General features: G+C 40.7%; 1 protein-coding gene across 3 annotated transcripts in view; it reads left to right on the top strand.

The window, feature by feature from the left end:
- Positions 1–3,321: 3,321 nt before the first annotated feature.
- ncam2a (neural cell adhesion molecule 2a) overlaps positions 3,322–20,884 on the top strand; it is a 161,098-nt gene continuing 143,535 nt past the window's right edge. For all 3 annotated transcript variants that reach the window (XM_088406239.1, XM_088406232.1, XM_088406246.1), the window contains exon 1: positions 3,322–3,529. In XM_088406239.1, coding sequence (XP_088262365.1) covers positions 3,478–3,529 — 52 coding nt within the window. In that variant the 5' untranslated portion in view covers positions 3,322–3,477. The remainder of the gene's footprint in view (positions 3,530–20,884) is intronic.

Genomic DNA, 20,884 nt, shown 5'->3' with positions numbered 1-20,884 from the left:
ATCAGGTAATTGCATCTTGAAATTCAGTAAAAACGTTTTGATTGTCACCTACCAGTTGCCATGCGTGTTTTTGGAGTGTGGGAGGAAGAAACTAACAAAATACAAAAACAAACAAAAACAAACAAACAAACAAACAAACAAAACATTTTTTGTTCCCCGTCTGTCTTTTGAACAGTTTTTACTGGCCTTTGATTTCACAACTTCAGTAAGAGTGTGACAAAGTCTCAAAATTTATTCCAGCCCTCTGACAGAAACTAAAACTACAATGTGGCCCACGATAAAAATGAGTTTGACACCTCTGGTTCAGCACGTTCACCTCAAAGTTTAAAGGTCTCCGGCTCAATTCCAACTGTTCCTGTGTGGAGTTTGAATGCCCTCCCCGTGTCCGCGCAAGTTCCTCCCAGGCACTCCAGGCTTTCTCCCACATTCCCAAAACATGCATGTTATGTACATTGAACATTCTGAATTGTATTTTCTGTTGGTGTGATTGGAAGTGCGAATGGTCGTTCATCTTTGTGTGCCGTGCGATTGGCTGGCAATAAGCCCAGGGTGTCCCCCGCCTACTGCCTATAGACTTTTGGGACTTCCGGTAAGAAGACCTGTCCCACCTGCCTTTCCATGCTTCCGCCAGTCTTTGCTCAGGGACCATCAGCACAGGCTCAGATCCGTCTGTCTGCCTTCTAGCCCTCATGCCCCCAAGTACAAGCCTGCCATACAGACTACCTATTACATATACTGTAGAAAAAGAGGCAGTTCCAAGTACTACTTTTCTGTACATGTCCCTTGGTTCACTCTTTCACCGTGACAATAACACTTGAGAGGATATGGAGGAAAAAAAACATGTTTAAAAATGCTCTAAGATAGCTACACTTACAGTAATGGATCATCTTGAAATGACAAAAAATAATCCCGGCCCTCCATGTAACAAATAATATTGCAGAACGGCAGCCGTTCACTGAATAGGAATGTGGCGAGGCTGAAAAAATAATGGGAGAAGCGGGGCAAGTACTTGCATGACGATGTACTTTATGTTCCGGTCCATTGCACGAAAATAGGTTGGGGTTGAGTCTCACGAATGTAGCTTAAGGGCATTAGCTACTGTTTCATTTTAGTCCTCCTGTGTGTCAATCATACTAGTGTGTTGTAACACTCGTCTCAATCATCCAAATGCAAAGATTAAAGGACAACATCCATTAGCAAGGCACTTGAGGATTTTACAAAAGGCGGGGTGAAAAATAATTGCTGATAATTAGAACTACTCAGGAAAGAATAAATGCATTGTTGATGATATTGTGATAACATATAGTCCCTTTTCTTTTTTTTTACTTTTAAACCATGTTTTTCTAAGTGTTCGTACAGGTGTACCAAACCAAACATAAGAAATATAATATATACAGAAATGGAAAGTACAATTTCTTTCTTACTTTTTTGCGAAATGTAAATATGTTTCGGTTTTTGTTTGTTTGTTTGTTTTGTTTTCTGAAATGTAAATGCATTTCATCTTTTGTAAATACGTTTCTGATATGTAAGCTTGTTATGTGTTTTGTTAAATTGTTTTCTGAAATGTAAATTTGTTTCAGCTTTTGCTTATCTGTTTTTTGATTTTTTTTTTTTTTATTTAACTGTGTTTAGTTTGGGTTCGAAAAAGTAAAATTATTTCGTGAAATATAGCAGTGTTTACAGTTTGTCAATTTGTTTTGCAATACAACCATAGTGTAGTGAATATCTTTAACGTGCTTGTGGTGGTTCTGACCTGGCCGCATTTCCAGAATCCGACGCCGGGCAATGTCGCGGTTGGTGATGAAAATGAAGACCTCTCGGACTCAGGCTTCTTGGTTGGAAAAGTGTTTTGACTCTCCCGTTTCATATTGCAAATTTTAAGAGTAGGTTGTCTCATGTGGGGCACGCACATGTCTCTCTTTGTTTTGATGTTAAATAATCCCCCGAGGTCGTCTCCTTCTATTCTACTCCAATACAGGTCATGGTTCATTCCTGTCAATGAGCGGCTGAGCGTTTAGTTCGATTGTTGGGTGGGGGTCATGTGGTCAGATGGTCAAGGGTCCAGGCACCCCCAGTCCCCCAGGGATGCTCCCTGGAGGGAAGGAAAAAAAAACGTTTTGTTGTCTTATTTGATTTAGGGGTTACGCTGGCAAAACTACCGTAAAGAGACTGCAGCATAACACACAGAAATTATCAAGGGTAAACGAAGGCTAAATGGTCACCTCTTTAAATACATTACAATAGCACCCCCTACTGTGCATGAATTGCATAACTGGAATCGTCATATTCAGAAAGAATCCAAGCAAGATGTGCCGGGGTGCCCAGTCACATTTCTGGGGTTCAGGACAGCGTACAAAAAAAACTGTTTACTGTTAGTTGTGGAGAAATTGAAAGGAATAAATAAAATAAATAACAAAAAAAAACCCGGTCATGTTTCTTACTTACTTACAATACAAGGATTAGAAATTTGGACAGAAATTTGCATATTTCCGCCAAGACCACGATAAAACAAATACATTCTATTTGACTTCATCAAGCAAGATGCCCTTCTCGAGTTGAATTGCCTTTTCTCCTCCTGGGTCACGAAAGAACAGCCAGCCTAGCACTGATATGGTTAAAGGCCTTATGCTTACATGAGTGTGTTTACATTCAGTATCAGAATCGTATTCCAACTAAGCAAAGAACCAAAAAAGGGCAAACTGGCTGTCAGTAAGAATAAACAAAGTAAAAATAAATGAAGTCCACTTGACTTGACATGACTGCTGCTGGCCTGCGCTATTAAAATAAATAAATAAATACATAAATAAATAAATAAACAACAAAAAATACCACTTATGTTTCCAACTTCTTTCCGATCCGACTCCACAATCCCCTCAAAGCCTGCACGCCATGCACACTCGGATGTGGAGCAACATCGACGTCAGTGGTGCAACAGACTTGGAAAAGCCATTGAAATCGTCTTTTTAACATATGTAGTTGAAAGCGACATTTAAAAATGGTTTGTGGAGAATGTGTTGTCTTGTGTGAGAAAAGCTGTTTCAAACACAATGCTGCAGGTGAATGAAGATGAAGCCTTTTTTGACAATGCCAAGTTTTCAAAATGAACAAGTAGATAAATAATCTGAGTACATTTCAGAGATTCCGAGTGGAGATAAGTCAAAGCTGTAATTTTTCCTTTAGTTTTACCAGCATGATTATCTGTGCTCGGACGTTTGTCATCTCTGGCCAGCAGTGATGTTGGCTTGGCAGAAAGCTGTTGGGTGGCGGGGAGGGCGCCGGCGCGCGCTTGGCGAACGAGCGTGGCAGCGGGAGCGCGCGTAGAGGAAGGGGCGGAGGAAGTAGTCCATAAATACCCTGTAGACCTCAGTCGTCCGGGGAGTCCAAGACGCAGTCGATGACCACGGATTCGACCAGAGCCTCTCGTGTGTGTTTTTCTCGCACGGCATCTTTCTGTAGCCCCAAAGAGCCTGTTTGACAATGATGCGCCTACTCGTTCATCTCATGGCGGTGATGGTGTGCGGCAGCCAAGGTAAAATGTGCGCGCGCGTGTGCGCGGAAAGCGTGTATTTGGATGACTTTGTAGACAACTAGATTTTAGTGTGATGAGATGTTGGCCACGAAAAGAGGGGCTGGATGGATGGACCGGCCGGACCTTGTTTGGTAGTCGCATCACGTCTTTGCAGGAACCTGGGGGGTTCGAGAGGGACAGGGGGTGTGTTGAGTGCTTGGGGAAGAAAGCACACACTCTCTCCGATTTCTCTGATTAACTGTGCAGCGGTTCTATTTCGGTTGTTTTGTATTTGCACAATTCTTAGCCTTGTTCAATAGACATCCGTGCAACTTCAAGTCGTAATAGAAGGTTTTGTATGCCGTATTGGTGGTCCTGCCTGTCCCTCTGAGACACATACACACACACACTTTATGTCCAATCGGCCTTGCAGTCTGATCCAAAGAGAGACGTTTGCACGTGCAGGGTGCCGCAGTTGCAGTCAAGAGTGCCTTTGAGAAGTTTGCGCATGCAAAGCTGCATAATGTGTATGTGTGTGTATGTGTGTGTCTTTCAGTCTGTGTCTGTCCATCAGAGTATTTGCGTGTCGCCCCATGCACGTCTATTGAATAGACGTCATGAATGTCAACAATTGAGCCTCGGGTACTGCACTGAAAACTGAAGATCGTTTTGGAGCTGCCTCGGTATCTCTAATTGCAACGATGCCACTCGCGTGTTGTCAGCGTGTTGGCAACATTTAGTCACTTCACGTACTTAAAACGACCTTTGCTTAATTAGCAGCCGATGTTCCAATCAGATGTCAACATACCGTTTGACACGTTATTCATAGCGACTGACTTGCACACGACGACAGGTGGGGTTAGAGGGCTGCAGAGTGTTGCGTCTAGGCAGTATATTCCAACCACGATTGATCTCACGCGCCTCTTTTCCATTAGAAAAATACCGAGCCCTTAAAGGGACATCGAGGAAAAAAAATAACAAAACAAAAGAACATTATATGAAGATCTTGCAATAATTTGCCAGATCTCGCAATACTTTGCGATATCTCCCAATAAATTTCTCGTCGTGATGGCTGCTTAAGTAAAGTTGGAAGACAGTGCCATATTCACACTTTCGCCATCAATACCTTGTCTGACCACCAACGACGGCTCTATCCCTCATAAACAACACAGACTACTTGCTACAATGGAAAAAAAAAAAAAGACATTTGTAAAATATTCAAACAATCTTTTTCGCTGAAAAGACACCATTGATCCACTGCGCAGCAAAGGCTCTGCGAGTGCGCTGGGACCGTCTGCAAATTGTTAGATGAAGGGTGGAAAAATAAAAAATCCCGCCACAATGTGTGAACTATTAAATCAATGAACACGTTAAAGAGCTCTCCATGATTATATTACAACAGCTCTTTTGGTGGTAAAAGCTTGTTTTTATTTTTGGGCACGTTCTATTCTTAATAATAATTAATAAACTCAATATTAATCAATATCTCCAATATGCTTAATATAATTACTCCAAAATCACTCAAAATCATTCCAACCACGATTGATCTCACGCGCCTCTTTTCCATTAGAAAAATACCGAGCCCTTAAAGGGACGCATCAATGACAAAACGATTTATTTTGGGTCACGTTTTAATCTTTTTAGCAAAAGTCATCCTTGTAAAGTGGAAGTGATTTTGGAGTCTTTACATATTTATATTCTTTATATATTTGTATATTTTTAACCCTTCATATAACAATGTGCAGACAGTCCCTGCGCACTCGCTGAGCCTCTAGTGCGCATGGGAATCAGTGGTGTCTTTTCCGCGAAAGAGGCGGTTTAAACATTTTACAAATGTCTTTTTTTTATTATTAACATTGAAGCAAGTAGTCTATGGTGTTTGTGAGGGATAGAGCCATCGTTGGTCATCAGACAACGTAAGAGGTATTGATCGCGAAAGTGTGAATCTGGCACTGTCTTGGCAACTTTACTTAAGTAGACATCACGACGAGAAAGCCCCCTCGCCCTAAATATTCTTAACAGATGTCTCTAACTTATGTCAACACCATGTCTACGTGCAAGAACAGATTTGATGTCTTTATATGTTAGGCCAATACTAAAAAAAAAAAAAAAAAAAAAAAAAAAAAAAAAAAAAAAAAAAAAAAACTCCCGGCTCAGGGTGCTCCATCGCTGTTTGTTTAACTTCCAGTTCGCTGATGCAGGAACTAGGATTGCGAGCTCTCGCAATAAGTAATATTGCGGGATCCCGCAATACTATTGCGAGAGCTCGCGAAGTAATGCGAGAGCTCGCAATAATTATTGCGGGATTCTCGCAATAATTATTGCGGTATCCCGCAATAATTATTTGCGGTATCCTATGGCGTTATATTTGTGCCACAATTACGCACGCGCGGAAAAAAAAATTGAGCGGAGAAAATCAAACTGAGCGAGCGAAAACAGATTTTGAGAGCAAGAAAAAAACTATTGAGCGCGTAATGATAAGAGTTTGAGCGCGCGCCGATGGAGTTTGAACACAGAAAAAGAAATCGCTCGCTCAAAATTCCTTTTTGCTCGCTCGGGATAGCCCTCTCTCGCTCAACATCTCGCTCTCGCTCGCGATACTCCTCTCTCCCTCGCTCAACATCGCGTTTGCTCAACATTGAGCTCTCGCTCGCTTGAGTCGTCCTCTGCGCCCGCTCAGTTCTGCTCACGCGTTATGTGCCACAAAACCAGCCAATCAGAGCTTGTAAAAGCACTTTGATTGACACAGCTCAGTATCCAATGAAATTGCTTGTACGCTGAACAGGGCAAACGAGAGTGCGTCAACACGGACTTGGGCTGGAGAATTACTTTTAATATTATTGTTATTACTGTATTGTATCATTTGACAGAAATACCTTGTTAGTTTTTGTACTTTAATAATATAAGCCCGCAACTCCCGCCCATGTCGATGTGACGCACTCTCGTTTGCTCCTTCCGGGTGAACACAACAAGCAATCTCATTGGATATCAAGCTGTCAATCAATGTGCTTTTACAAGCTCTGATTGGCTGGTTTTGTGGCACAAACGTAACGCGTGAGCAGAACTGAGCGAGCGCAGAGGACGACTCGAGCGAGCGAGAGCTCGATGTTGAGCGAGGGAGGGAGGAGTATCGTGAACGAGAGCAAGATGTTGAGCGCGAGAATGCTATTGCGAGTGAGGAAAAAGGAATTTGGAGCCAGAAACTTCTTTTCAAGAACTTTTTTTCTGCGCTCAAAATCTGTTTTCGCTCGCTCAGTTTTATTTTCAACGCTCAAATTTTTTTTCCGCACGTGCGTAATTGTGGCACAAATATAACGCCATAGTATCCCGCAATACTATTGCGAGAGCTCGCAAAAGTATTGCGAGTTCTCGCAATCATTTTCTTTTTCTTCATGTCCCTTTAGGGGCTCCGTAGAAAAAACATCTCACATGCACACCACTAAATCAAAATATGTCACTAAAAGTCCCAAACTGATGTAATGAAGAAAAAAAAATTAAATGTTATGTAATGTAAAAAAAAAAAAACTGCATGTTTTTATATTGTGCTATTTCAATGGAGAATACCTCAATAATATTACTCTTTATAAAAACAGACAGCAATGACGAGCAAACAATTAAACTTAACAGATAAGTCCCAATTTGCATTAACACCACTGCAAAAACTGATGACACAGATGATCCTAACTTCCCCAGATTTGAAACGTTTGATGAAAGTTCGGTCCTGATCACATCCACTGATTGATTTTTTTTTTTTTTTTTAATCATAGTGGTAGTGCCACTTCCTAAATGGAAAAAAAAAAGTTTTTTTTTCATTTACATCAAAGTATGTTAACCGGATCTACTCCGTATAATGTGCTCAGCAGAATGTTTATGCCTTTATATCCTTTTTGTAGTGTTTGAAAAACAAAAAGTCTCTCAGTCATGTCCGCTTAAAGGTCTAATGCAGCTCCAATCTTACATTTCGCCTACAGAAGATGTATGATATGTCCTGCAACATTGCCAATCAAAATGAAAACCTCCCTGACAGTCTCATTATTAAATGTGGAAATGAAAGGAACCTAGAATAACCTCTCGCGTCAAACTCGTTCCTAGCGTGTTCGTTTTTGTTGAAAGATCGCCCATACCATAACATAGTGAAACAATTGATTTATTCCACTTGTCTTGATTTCTCCTGGTCCAAGACTATATCTGCTTCATACTGACATTACGTCCTCTCAATCTGTATTAGAATACACAGTTCCATGAACCACCTATTTTATTGAATAGAATTTTATTGGATTTAAAAACAAAACAAAACAAAACCTGTTTTTCCTTTAAAATACAAAACATTTTTGACATATACCCATGTTGGATCTGATAAATTTATTACAGCATTAGAATGTGTTCAGTGACTAAAATTGGATCACTCATGGCGTATGCTGTTGCACACATCTCTATAGTTTGTGTTATGTCCTTCACTTCATGAGGTCTCCAGCTTGTGGGCTGTTTGTTTCCAGAAAACGTCTGTACAAATTGATGTTCTGCCGTAGAGGTGGGGAAAGGGGAGGATGTGTTTTTGTTTTTGTTTTCTTTTCATTTGGTGTGATCCCACGGCGAGTTAGATTTCTGCCCTAACGAGCCTAATGCTGGAATATGTATTGACTTTGTTCCCTTGTTGCAGCGCTGTTTCATCACACTTTACAAACCATTTTCATCATCTATCAAATATTCATGGTGGCAAAAGTCCACTGTAAATGAGCAGCCAGACAATACCCAGAACTGAATGTTAAAGAGCATAAAAACAGTGCTGATATTGAATTAAGGAGAAAAACTGTCACATGGAGAAGAAATAAAATGATCGCATCTGAGTCGTTTTGGCCGATGCAGTAGCTTGAGCTGTGACTACTTGAAAGGCGCCTGTACAAACATCCCCTCCAGCCACTCAAGTAAAACATTTGCTTTTGTAATCCCAGTCTTCAAACCACACTGCACTTTTCATCTCTGAAGGTTGATGTATTTGGCTTTTACCGATCCTTTAGTACAATGAATTACATGGATGCTTGGGCTCGCCGGGGACCCGCCAATGTGATGTTAAGTGGTGTAATTAAGATACTCCACTGCATCTCCCAGGGGGAAATGTCAGAGGCTCGGGGTTTTAAAGATTTGTACCCTTGCACCCAAGTGTCTCTCATTTCACCCCGAGTCAGGCCCTAAGCACGTGTTTGAGGTTTGCTCACAACATGTATTGTGGCTTTGCACTCTTGCTCACGCGACGAAGCAGAACCGCGCATGCCGTAAAATAAGACGAACGTTCAGGAGATGAATATTTATGGAAGTCCTTTTCTACAAATCCCCATCAATTCTGCACAAAGTTACCTTCAAATGTGAAGACCACTATGCAGTGTGTGTCTGTGAATGTGAGTTTTTTGCCCCTTAGTGCTCGTTTCACCAGGTCTCGTCCTCTACATCACTTTGCACACTGTCCCACACGAACCCCCCAATTCAAACAGTCAACGAAAATGAAGTTCAAGAAATGTTTTGATGTCTTTGTTTTTTTTTTTTTTTTTACCTGCACATGTACGTCTGAGCTGGAGAGCTCCTAAATTATTCAATTCTTTCCTGCGTGACTAAAACTCAGCCCAAATGCTTCGTTTCAGGACAAAAGAAGAAAACACCCAGCATCTCTGAATAAGTGGTTCATGGGGTCTTATATGTTATATATATTTTTCATATATATTTTTTATAGGTTGGCCACGGTGCAGTATACAGTATTTGAATAAGAGAAGTCCCTTGCTCAAAGGCAGTTTAAAAGTGGCACAAGATGTGCAGCTAAAAGGATTAGCAGCAGGGATTAGGAGATCTGTTGCAAACAATTCACACAATGGAAATGTATTGCCTTACCTTTTTTTGGGGTAGCGTTGGAGACAAGCAAGCGTAAGATGGGAGTTGACATTTCAGTTAGTGAGAATTTGGCACATTTTCAACCAGATTTGGCAGCGTAATGCCCTCTGCCAACCTCCCTTTTATTCTCATTCACAAGAATCGCCGACATCATTCAAGCGAGTAACATTCTTCTGCTTATAAGAAGGCGTCTAAAGCGCTTGTGCACAAGAGAAGCGGGCGGGAGGAGCGCATGTTCAAAATTCATTCATTCCAAGCGAATCTGATTGCATCTCGTTAAAGCGCATCGCCAGAGATGAACTCACATTCTGTGGAGTCACACTGAGCCAGAATTAATCAAATGTAATTGGATCGTGTTGAGATGAAATCAGATTAGACCAGACTGATGTGATTGGAGCAGACGTCTGGCTTTGCTACTAGCCAAGTAGGAAACACTATGGCTGCCGCATTGCATCCGAAATGTCTTCCGAGCAGGTTAATGGGCCGCGGCGGGGCAGGGTGCCGACTGTCACCGGAACCAGTAGGAGCGCTGGCTTGCCACATTCTTCTGGGGTGACAGGCTGAAGATGCTGTAGAGTGGTTGTAATATGGAGACCTGATGGATGGTGCTGGCCCATGGCTTAAAAAAAAAAAAAAAAGGTGGCTTTGGATACATGGCTTCTTATCATCTTTTGCTATTAAGATTGTAGTGATTAACCTCCCAGATGGCAAACGCGTCATACTTTGGCAGAGGCCTGATGTCGTGGCTACTCCTGTTTATTATTCACATTTACACAGGTTGTTCTGACGCTTTGCCATTCACATGTTGCCCTCTCTGCTCAGTATTGTATTCTGTATTTGAGAAGGTATGTATTCATGGGTTCAAGTGGCAGCTATTATCAGCATTCCTTGGGTGCTTGCATGGAGACAAATTTTGTCAGGCACAGTACATATCAATACTCTCACCGATGCTTGTTGTTAGTATTCAACGTGAATGTAAAATGGCATGACATTAAAGACGTGGTTTCTATTCTTTTACCACAGTGTACAGTGATTTTTCCACGGTCAAATGTTTTAGCCAAATGCTGCGTTCTTTTGTGTGCCTCATCTAATTTTAGTTTTGGTTTTAGTTGCAACACGTCATCACAGATTTGATCACTGATTACTTTTTTTTCCGATCAGAAGTGAAAGTGTCAAAACGACTTGTTCAATCTTCACTTCACTGCGTCACTTATGCACATCACAAAAGCAGTATTTCAGTTACTGGTACAAGTTATTGCATCCATGCAAAATACTATGTTCAATTTGCCGTAATTATAATGTAACTTGCGTATTAAAAAAAGTTCACCATCAAGGAAGGAGGACCACCACTCTTTGAGCTGATACCACTCAGGTCAATTGATACTTCAGTCATTTGAGCTGCTGTTTTTGCAATACAGTATAACAACACAAAGAAAATCTGAACCAGTACTGATTAGCTGATGTCCAAGGACTACACAAGCGGCAGGATTGTTTTGGAGTCATTCATCTTATCACTACAGTTGCATATTAACAGGCAGTGGCAAAGTCATTTAGTCGCAGCCAAAGTTTATTTGTGGCACCTGCCACAGGTTAATGTGTATGTGGGAAATGCTAGAGATGCCATGTTTTATTTTGCAAAGGCAATCAATGACATCACTGATCGATCGATGAACTGAATAAAAATATAAATGGTTAATGGCTATTATTGAATATGAATCACGATCACGAGCTTGGTTGCCATGTTACACACACACACACACACACACACACACACAGACACATATATATATATATATATATATATATATATATATATATACAGTCAGCCCCCGGTTTACGAACACCCTCTTGATATTAACATTTAAAAAGACAAGCACTTTTTTAAAATTACAAGTCAAATCAAGCACTTTGCCATTCAGCCATCAGGGAACATTGTTTCCCAACTATTAATTGAGACCCAGTTTAAAAAAATCCGATGACCGCTAATTGATTCAGATTTGCCTAAATGTAAATACTGCGCTTGGTTCTAAGTTGACTTAATTTTTTTCATTGGTCTGCACTCAGCAAGTAAGTTAGCTGTGTTGCCCTGTGTGCCAGGTTTTTGCCATGCTATGTGAATTAGTTTTCATTTTTTACTTCATTTATTTATTTTAGTTTTTTAAAATTATTATTGTTTGTAAGTATCAAGCCTTGTTTATTTACCACTTGTCAAAAAAAGGGCAAGAAATACACGTTTGACCAGACATGATGAATAATCCTGATTAATTATTGTGATTTCAATATTGACCACAATAAGGGCGATTATTATTTTGGCCATAGCCTCGCATCCCTAGAACAAATCTTTCTCACTTGGAAGAAAAACGCCTCGCTTGTAGAGACCACACCTCTTATCGTGTAGTTACCTTGCCCCCGTCATGATGTCATTCAATGCCGGCACGCCACCAAAGATGCATGATCTTGACCGCGCATCCGCACGAGGCTCGCGGCGTATGGAGACTTTTCCAACAGCGCGAAGAAAGGGGCCAGAAACAGGTGTTTTACTGACATTACACGGCAAAGCGGCGGCATTACACCGCTCGCACTAATGCTCGTTCCTCTTATATAATCAGTCCCAGTGGGAACCAAGTGTTAATAGCAGCAGTTCCACCGGCGGATGAATGATTTACTACTGACGATTGGCCTGTTGTGTGCTCCCAAACATACGTTTTTGCCGCTTCAGCATTTTCTACATGTTGTAGCTAATAAGTGAAACATTGCTGTTTGCTTAAGATAACAAGCTGGCGTCTTGAATTAGGGGAGGATATCAGACCGAAAATGGTGATAAATAGATGACAGGAAAAGAGAACCTCATAACAGTTCATGTTTTTATGAGGTCGCTCACACTGCTATTGACAGCCGCAAAGCCTTGTCTATTTTGTTGTTGTAAATTTGTAAACTCTGATCATGCTTTTGTTGGTAATGGGCCCAGTATTCAAGGAGCATGAGCTGCAACCGGTATTGCAATTGTCTGAATTGATTTGAATCTAAAGACTGGGGATTTTGCTTGACGCTCTTACTGTACTGGGATGCTTTGTGTGAAAAATGCATTCTTGCGCAACGAGCACTGCCTAGATTTGTATCAATATATTATGACACAGCACAAGACTTCAGAATCCAGTAAGAGCTATTAAAGTGGCCCTGTAACTAGCCCTTCAGGAAAAATGTATGCTTCATGACCCACCCAAGATGGAGCCAGCTGTCAGTCTCAGCTCGAAGCAGCTCAGCAGCAGCAGCCGTGTGAACGGCACCAAAGTCTTTGCCTGATCGTTTCTGCTCAGAAATGAAAACGAAATCCATCCTGAGAAGACATGTGCGATTTCTTTCATGGTCGACCAATATTCTTCTTTGTGGGGGTGCCTAATGAGGAGTAGATGAGAGACGAAGACAAGGTTGGGTTGTCGCTTGGGAGAGAGGTTATGCGACTTGCGCTGTGGCCAAACAGTCTCGGCTCTCCTGATTGCCTCTTCATGCCAGATGAACTTCAAACAGACTTTCCTAATGCAATGTGGGCCAGCTTCTTTTTGTTTCTCATTTGACTTCCACTCTTGAATTACTTTTCTTTTCATGTTCTAAGGCTGCACTGTGCTCGGTCCTCCCACACCACAAATCTCATGTGAGCCTTTGAAGCTACACTGTTTCCCTTGCAAACTTGTGTTGGTTGCTGTTTGGGATGGCTGCTCTCAATTCAGCCATCAAATTAGCCAGTGTTTTACTTTCAACTATCCTGAATCAAGTCTTGCTTTTATCGCACACAGCTTTTCCATTTCACTTTCTCTTCCAAACAAAGAATGCAAGGCGATCACGGTTCCTCTGAGCACTTGAGCCCAAAGCTTCAAATGTGGAGAATTATTGCTGCTCGTCTCCTCGGTCAATAAGGTATGTGAAGCTACGCTGGCCGCTGCTGCCGCCGCCTTTGCGGCTCCCTCCCCACGGAGGCAGCCTGAGTCCCAAATTAATAGAGCACTCCCACGCGATCAGGGACTTTCATTTGGAACCGTCACGCTACATAAAATGCCACAGAAATGAGGAGTTCACTGAGGGCCCCCAGGAGTCCAAGAATAACCTTTGCGCCATGCTGCTCCTCCACCTGCGCATCTCCTCTTTAGTGAAACTCCTGCCGTTGTCTTCATGTAACAGCTACTACCTAGTGTCACTCCAGTCTGAAGGCTAGAGTTATACATGTGTAAAAGCTGGTTGACACTACCCTAAAGCTTTTGTTTTTGTTTGTTCATCTATAAAATTAAAACCACATCATTTTTTATGCCACATTATTGTATGTTTCTCCTAAAAAGTCAGTCAACTGGCGACTGTGTAAAATTCCAAGCGACAGATATGGAGCGTCGCGCCCACCCCCGAGGACTGCTCCACTCTTATCATTATATTTGCAATGGCCAAGATTAGACATGGTTACCAGCTCAGTCACGAATGCGTGCCTCACAGCGAGGATTACCGCGATGACTAACCACTCAATGCTCTGGACACAAAAGGATTCATGTTTATGCCACAAAGTCGCCTTAATAAAAACCCGGCAGCTCTTTTTGTTTGCAGCGAAGCCAAGAACACAAACTAACTGAGCGATAATAACCTCATCATCTTGTTTGTCTCATTTAAATCAGATGCTATTATTGGGAAGGATTGATGGGTTTTGTTTTCATTGATACTAAACACTAAATTCAATGTTGTCAGTTGAGAGTTTCTGAAAACTTTCCCATAGAAAATAATGGAAATACTCTATCAAAATCATAAAATCTTAACGGTACAGGTGCTTTAAATAGCATTTAAAAGACATTAGTTGATCGTAGTGTATGTACATTGCACAAATGTTGATATATTATATATATATATATATATGTATTTATGTATGTATGTATGTATGTATATATATATATATATATATATATATATATATATATATATATATATATATATATGTATATATATATATATATATATATATGTATATATATATATATATATATATGTATATATATATATATATATATATATATATATATATATATATATATATATGTATGTGTGTGTGTGTGTATGAAAAGAACATTCACTTTTTGCTCGAATGCCTAAAAAGCCAAGGCAATGTCAGGATGTGCAGGATTTTTTGTGTTTCGTGGCAAAATGTTGGTTTCATACATCCATTTATGTGTCTGCATTATGCTGCACTGACACTGTTTTGCTATCCTTAGTACATTCTCTTCTGTACAACTGCAATGTTTTGTTAAATTTGACCTTGGTTCCTGTCTGTTTACAACATTCTCTGTCTCTTTTATTCAAGACACATGGGAATTTTTTGTCATTTTGTTTTTTACAAACACAAAAACAATAATCACAATCTTTTTTTAATTTCTTTCATTTTTCTTCCATCTTGAAATGTGTTTATAGGTCATATCACTCAATCAACACGATACAATAATTGCATTCATTGATTGCTGAATAAATTGTTCTTGGTGTCGTAATTACCTTATGTTACTATTTGGCATCAGAACTAGGTGTTTTTGTTATTTTTTGCCTTTACATCTTTAGTGGAACAAGTGTAATGTTTTGTGCTTGTTTTAAGTCTCTACCTAAACCTCAGTTCGCTGGACACTGTGGAACCTTTAGGATGATTTCCCAATGCTATGCAGGATTTGCTAACCGATCATGAAATGCAAGTCCCAGTCAGTTATCTGTGCAATTTGAATTTGTGTCCCAAGCAACCAAACATTTTGCTCAATTTTTTTATACAGATGCAGTGGATGGAGAAGGTTAATACTGTTGTTTTCAGGAAGTGGAGGAGAAATTAGAATTAACTGGAGGCATCTCCTTTCGCAGGCGGAGGCATTAGATTGCCATCCCTGTTCTCTGTGCCTCTGCTTTGTCCCATTACCTGCATTTCTCACAAGCAGCCTTTGTTTGGCATCTACTTGGCCTTTTTATTTTTTTTCTCCTACAGGTCATTTAATGGCTGCTGCTATTTCCTAATCTAACATTTTCTCTTCCATTGATTTTACTATTTGTTTTTTCTTCAGCCTCTTTCTTACCAATTTCGTGGTCTTTATCTCTTATCCAATTTCTTTGTCAATTTCTCATTAAAATCATGTTTCTTGTTTCCACCTGAGTGTATACTCAATAAAGCTCCCGTGCTTTTGTTTCATTTGTTTTTTTTTTGTTTTTTTTTAATATCCAGTATATTATTATCTGCCTGATTCTTAGTAGCACAGCAACAATTTGCTCATTTCAAATATTTTTCACTATGAAGAACAACAATAGCAAGACCAACTATGGCAATAGCAGTAAAAATAACAAGACGTGCAGCAAACTATGTAAAAAATCTCAACAGAGCAAGCTTAACCCCATCACAGGTTTAACTTGTTTTAGATTCATCTTTAACTGCCAAAAACGTGTCAACTTGTCACCGAAACCTACGTAAATCAGGCAGCACTGTGTTTGATGACACCGTTTCTTCAATCTGGTGGACATGTTGCATACACACTCACAATCACTTCTCACTTTCATATCACAGTACATATCACCACAACAGTTAAGGCCCAATGTTATTAGGCTATTGAGACACACAGGGCTGGAAACCTTTCTTGTCTTAACTTTCTTATTCTAAGTATTTCTAGTACAGTGGGTCCCCGGTTTACGAACTCCCTGTTTTACGAATTTTTCATCTTACGAACGTAGACCGCGTCGTTTTTTGTCCCCCTCTTACAAACAAACCTATCGTTTTACGAACAATTCAACATGCCGGTCAGTGTGTCCGCACTATTTTTTTCGCTTTGCTGCATCAACAAAGATAACTATTCTCGCATGTCACGGAAATGCCTATATGCTATTTGTCTTATACGGTCACGGTCTCAGTCACGGAGATGCCGATATGCTATTGGTCGATTAAGGTCACAGTTTCAGTCACGGAGATGCGGATATGCTGTTGGCCGGCGTCACGTCAATCACAGAAATGCCGATATGCTATTGGCCGAACGCCTTCATCTAGTGTGTTGTGAAGATTTTGTAAACTTTATCTGTTAGACATGGCTTCTAAAATTCCAAGTGGCGCTAAAGGAAGAATACGAAAAATACGAAAGAGGCGCACGCATAGTTAACCTTGCTAGAGAGTATGGCCGTAACAGCTCGGCAATCTTCTAAGGGCAAGACTTTCCTTGCCAGGGGACGGACCTCGGTCAACAACAAAATGGAGAGGCTTCTTCTATTATGGATTAAAGAGAAGGTAATCGCCGGTGCTCTGTTTTCATTTCAGAAAAGTTCTCGTTTAAGAAAATAAATAGATAAATTCTGCGGTTCATCTCTGCTCCCGTCCGCCTTCACCCAGCTCAAGTCACGTCGCCCCAAAGGTAAATGTCATTTTTCCATTGTATATTTATGTTATTTAACTGTACAGTAGATTATGTTACTAAATTTTAATATGTGTATAAAGTCGTGATGTTTTTACCTAAGGTTTTTGCACACGTTGCACGCATTCACTAATTAACATAGGTTTGGATTGCCTGTCATACGAGCAATTCGAGTTATGAGCATAGCCGCTGAACGGATTAAGTTCGTAACACGGGGGCGCACTGTACAAGCCTCTCACTTTGGTTTTTATTGTCGTTTGGGCCACAGGCAGGAATTTTAACCTTTTTACTTATTGAGATGCACAGGACTGGACTCTTTTCCTGTCTTAACCTTCTAGAACTTCCAGATGTTCTTCCAGGTATCACTTAATATGGAGAGGACTGGAGATTTTTCTAGTTTTAACCTTCTAGACCAGGAATGGGCAAATTACGGCCTGTGGGCCGGATCCGGCCCGTTGGTCATTTTAATTTGGCCCGCCTATGATGGCATAGAACAGAATTAAGGTTTGGTTTGAATGATTCCATTCATTTCATTTTGACTTATGACAGACTACAGTAGGCGCAGTCGAGTCATTTTCAATTATCGTCATTTGACTGGTCAGGTTAGCTCACATCAATCAATCAATCCAATCAAATTTTATTTGTATAGCCCTAAATCACCAAAGTCTCAAAGGGCTTCACAGATGAAAAGAGGTCATGTGGAGACTTCTTTCGAAAAAAGAAGTCGTACAGAGACATCTTTTCAGTGTAAGGTACACAACAGCATCCCCTGTCAAAGCTCCCAGAAGGGGAAGGAAAAACTCAAAAACACCAATTAGGGGAAAATCAGAAACTTCCAGAAGGGACCACAAGTGGGAGGAGCCCCCTTCCAGGCTCACGGGTTGAAGTGGATGCTGCATGTACCAAATACAGACAAATAGATACACATAAACAATATAGATTACAGAAAACATATTGTGCTATATAGTGCAGTGATGTCTTGACAGCAGGCAAAGCCATTGGGCAGGAACCATCCCACATTCCAGCCAAGTGGACCGCAGACTGACGATCTCCTAACCCGCGATGGTCGATCAGCGCAGGACCAAATGGAGGCGGTCAAGTCAGCCCTCACCATCTAGCTAGCCCCCTCTCCGAGCCGGAAGAGGGGGGAAGGAAAAAGGCAAAGAAGAAGCTGCAGACAGGTTCAATTATCTAAATGCTTTTGAATATAAATGTGTTTTTAGTCGGGATTTAAAGATTTCTACTGAGGTGGCTGCGCAAACTTCCATCGGTCTGGCATCCCATAGTACTGGCGCGCGAATGGAAAATGCCCTTTATCCCGCGGACTTCTTTTTAGACCGTGGGGTCGATAGCAAACCGGCATTCTGTGATCGAAATTGTCGGGACGGAACATATGGTGATACCAAGTCGATGAGATAGGAAGGAGCTAAACCGTGTAAAGTTTTATAAGTTATTAACAGCACCCTAAAATCACGTCTCACGTGTATTGGAAGCCAGTGCAGGTCAGCTAGAATCGGCGTAATATGATCGAACTTTCTCGTCCTTGTCAATAGTCTCGCTGCTGCATTCTGTACAGACAGCAGGCTTTTGATGGGAAGTCCAGAAAACAAAATGTTACAATAGCCTAGGCGCGACGTAACAAATGCATGAATTAATGTTTCTGCATCGCTAGGAGAAAGAATAGGGCGAATTTTAGCCATATTGTGAAGGTGAAAAACCGCCGTTCTTGTCATGTTATTAATATGTGTTCGAAAGGAGAGAGTTGAGTCAAGTATCACGCCGAGATTTTTTGCAGAACTACTTTGGGAAATAGTACAGTTTTCCAGGTTCAACGTGGTCAATCTGCATCAATGTCAAAGAAAAACTGACAGTGAGTGGCAGATTATTAAGAATGAATGGACGAATAAATGTTTTTTTAGTGTAGTCTGGTCCAAGGCAGTCTGTCTCATTTGCCAAGAAACCATGGCGATATTAAAAGAATATAATAGCAACCGTCAATTGTCCACCAAGGTGTCTAATTATGCCAGCAAGCATTCAACACTAGAATGTACAGTTACCACTGACAAAAGCCAGCAAGCCTTTCATATGTTTAAGAGTGCAAGGCAGAGACCTAGACGAACAATCCCTGAATCCTTGAAAGGAAAAACACAGAAAGAGAACTTATTTAACAGCGTATAAACAGTCATACAGAGGCAGAAGTTACCTTTAAGTATGCTCATAAACATTACCACAGATGGATCACCAAATCTGACAAGAAAAACGTTGTGGCGCTCAAGAGGTAATGTTCCTACACGGCATATATCACTAGAAAGGACTGTTTAAAACCATGTTGCAGGTTAACCACATTGCAAAAGCTGTTAACTTTAATTGAGCAAGGGGACATCGCCATCACCAGTTAACTTTTTTTCTTTAAAGAAACTAATGATCACACAAAGTTACTGTACCATTCTAATGTCCGCTGGTCTCCTGTTTGAGCTTATTGACAAATATGTCAACAAGCTCAAACAGGAGAGTATTTCATTTTTTTGAGCTACTTGAACGAACTGACAATTTTCCAGAGCTGAATGACACAGGTTGGCTATGAGTCTTATGAGTGATGAACACCTCAGACCTGTTTGGAGAATTGCCACAACGGGATTACCTCTAAACTTTGATGCACTGGCTAAAAACAGGTGATCAACAACACTGTTCTTAATCAAAAGTATATGTTATTACATTAATACATTAGCTATGTTTGATATGGACTGTTAACAAATGCAGTTTTTTTTTTTTTTTTTAAATGTATTGTATCTTGTTGCTGTGCCAGCCCGGTTGTCAAATTTTAAAAGTCAATGCGGCCCAAAAGGTTAGCGCACCCCCGTTCAAGAACTTCTGGATTTTCTTATTCTAGGTATCACCGGTGCAAGCTTCTTGCTCAGTGACATGATGCAAACTCTGATCAAGTCCACTTGTCGAGACAATTTTCTTTGTTAGTGAAAGTCAAATGAGTTTTTAACTGTTCTGCTTGTTGCCAAGGGAAGCAGCGCTACAGACTCATCTATTGACACCTGTGGAGCCAAACATTATGGCATCACAGTACTTTGGGACTATACTATTTTCAATGCACAGAAGGAAAACGCCGTCCGGTAGGTTAGGGGCCAAAAATGCTTGCCGTGATGACACTTGGGATGACACATGATCCAGATGTGAGCGGCTGCCGTTTCCATTGCCTCGTCATAGATTTGTGTGAGTGTTTTGAGGCTTCCGCATCCAACCATTGCTCGTTTGTTACGGTGATTGAGTAAAGTGAGCTCGTAGGTCATCCTGTTGTCAAATTAAACAATGTGCAAATCAAACAGGGTCCTTATAGATGAATTGAAAAGTGAATTTTCAGAAAACAGATCAGGGCTGCTTTTGTGTTGAGATGTTCTGCTTATGCTTTTTTTTTCTTTGTCTTGCTTTTGATGGTTTGTGCCCTTCCCTTGCTCAAGGCTCTGTGTGATGAGGGAAGATGTAAGCTGTCTGCTCTACACACAATATTAAATGCAAGCAGACATCTACAGTTCCCCGGAATGCATCTATTTGAAATGTTGAGAATTCAATTCAATAATCTGTGTATTTCTTGTTCCTGCAAATATGTAAATTCTGCATAAGTAAAGAGTAATATGAGGACTATGCAGCAGTAAATTAGTGGCCAACCATCAGTTTTTGTTAGGACCCTACTTCAGCGAGTGATCATGCAAGTGTCAACACGGGATGTACATACATGCAGGGCCAGATTCACTCAAGCATTGTGCTGTAAAAAACAAGCAAACGGCGTTTAATTCACAAAGCAGATGCTAAGAGTAAAATGGGTCTCTGTGATGCCAAGCAGTAGGCTCCTCAATACGTTGATCTTATTTGCATGTATTTAAATGAGCTAATAGGCATTCAACATATTTGGTGGAAGACATGCCATCCTCCATGCAAATGAGTCTCATTGAAAAACGAGTAATTCACTGACACTGGCGCAAATGGGGAAAGGCAGTTTTGCGGGATCAATTATGTACTGTAAATTGAAAGCTGTGAAGTATAGCGCTCCTGCAGTGGAACCTCACATTACGCGACGGGACAAACATGCATCATT

The sequence above is a fragment of the Hippichthys cyanospilos genome, chromosome 2 (assembly GCF_059441005.1).
Source record: "Hippichthys cyanospilos isolate Australia breed blue-spotted pipefish chromosome 2, RoL_Hcya_1.0, whole genome shotgun sequence".
NCBI lineage: Eukaryota > Metazoa > Chordata > Actinopteri > Syngnathiformes > Syngnathidae > Hippichthys > Hippichthys cyanospilos.
Note: the sequence above shows the minus strand (reverse complement) of the source record. Positions and strands in the feature narration are given on the sequence as shown.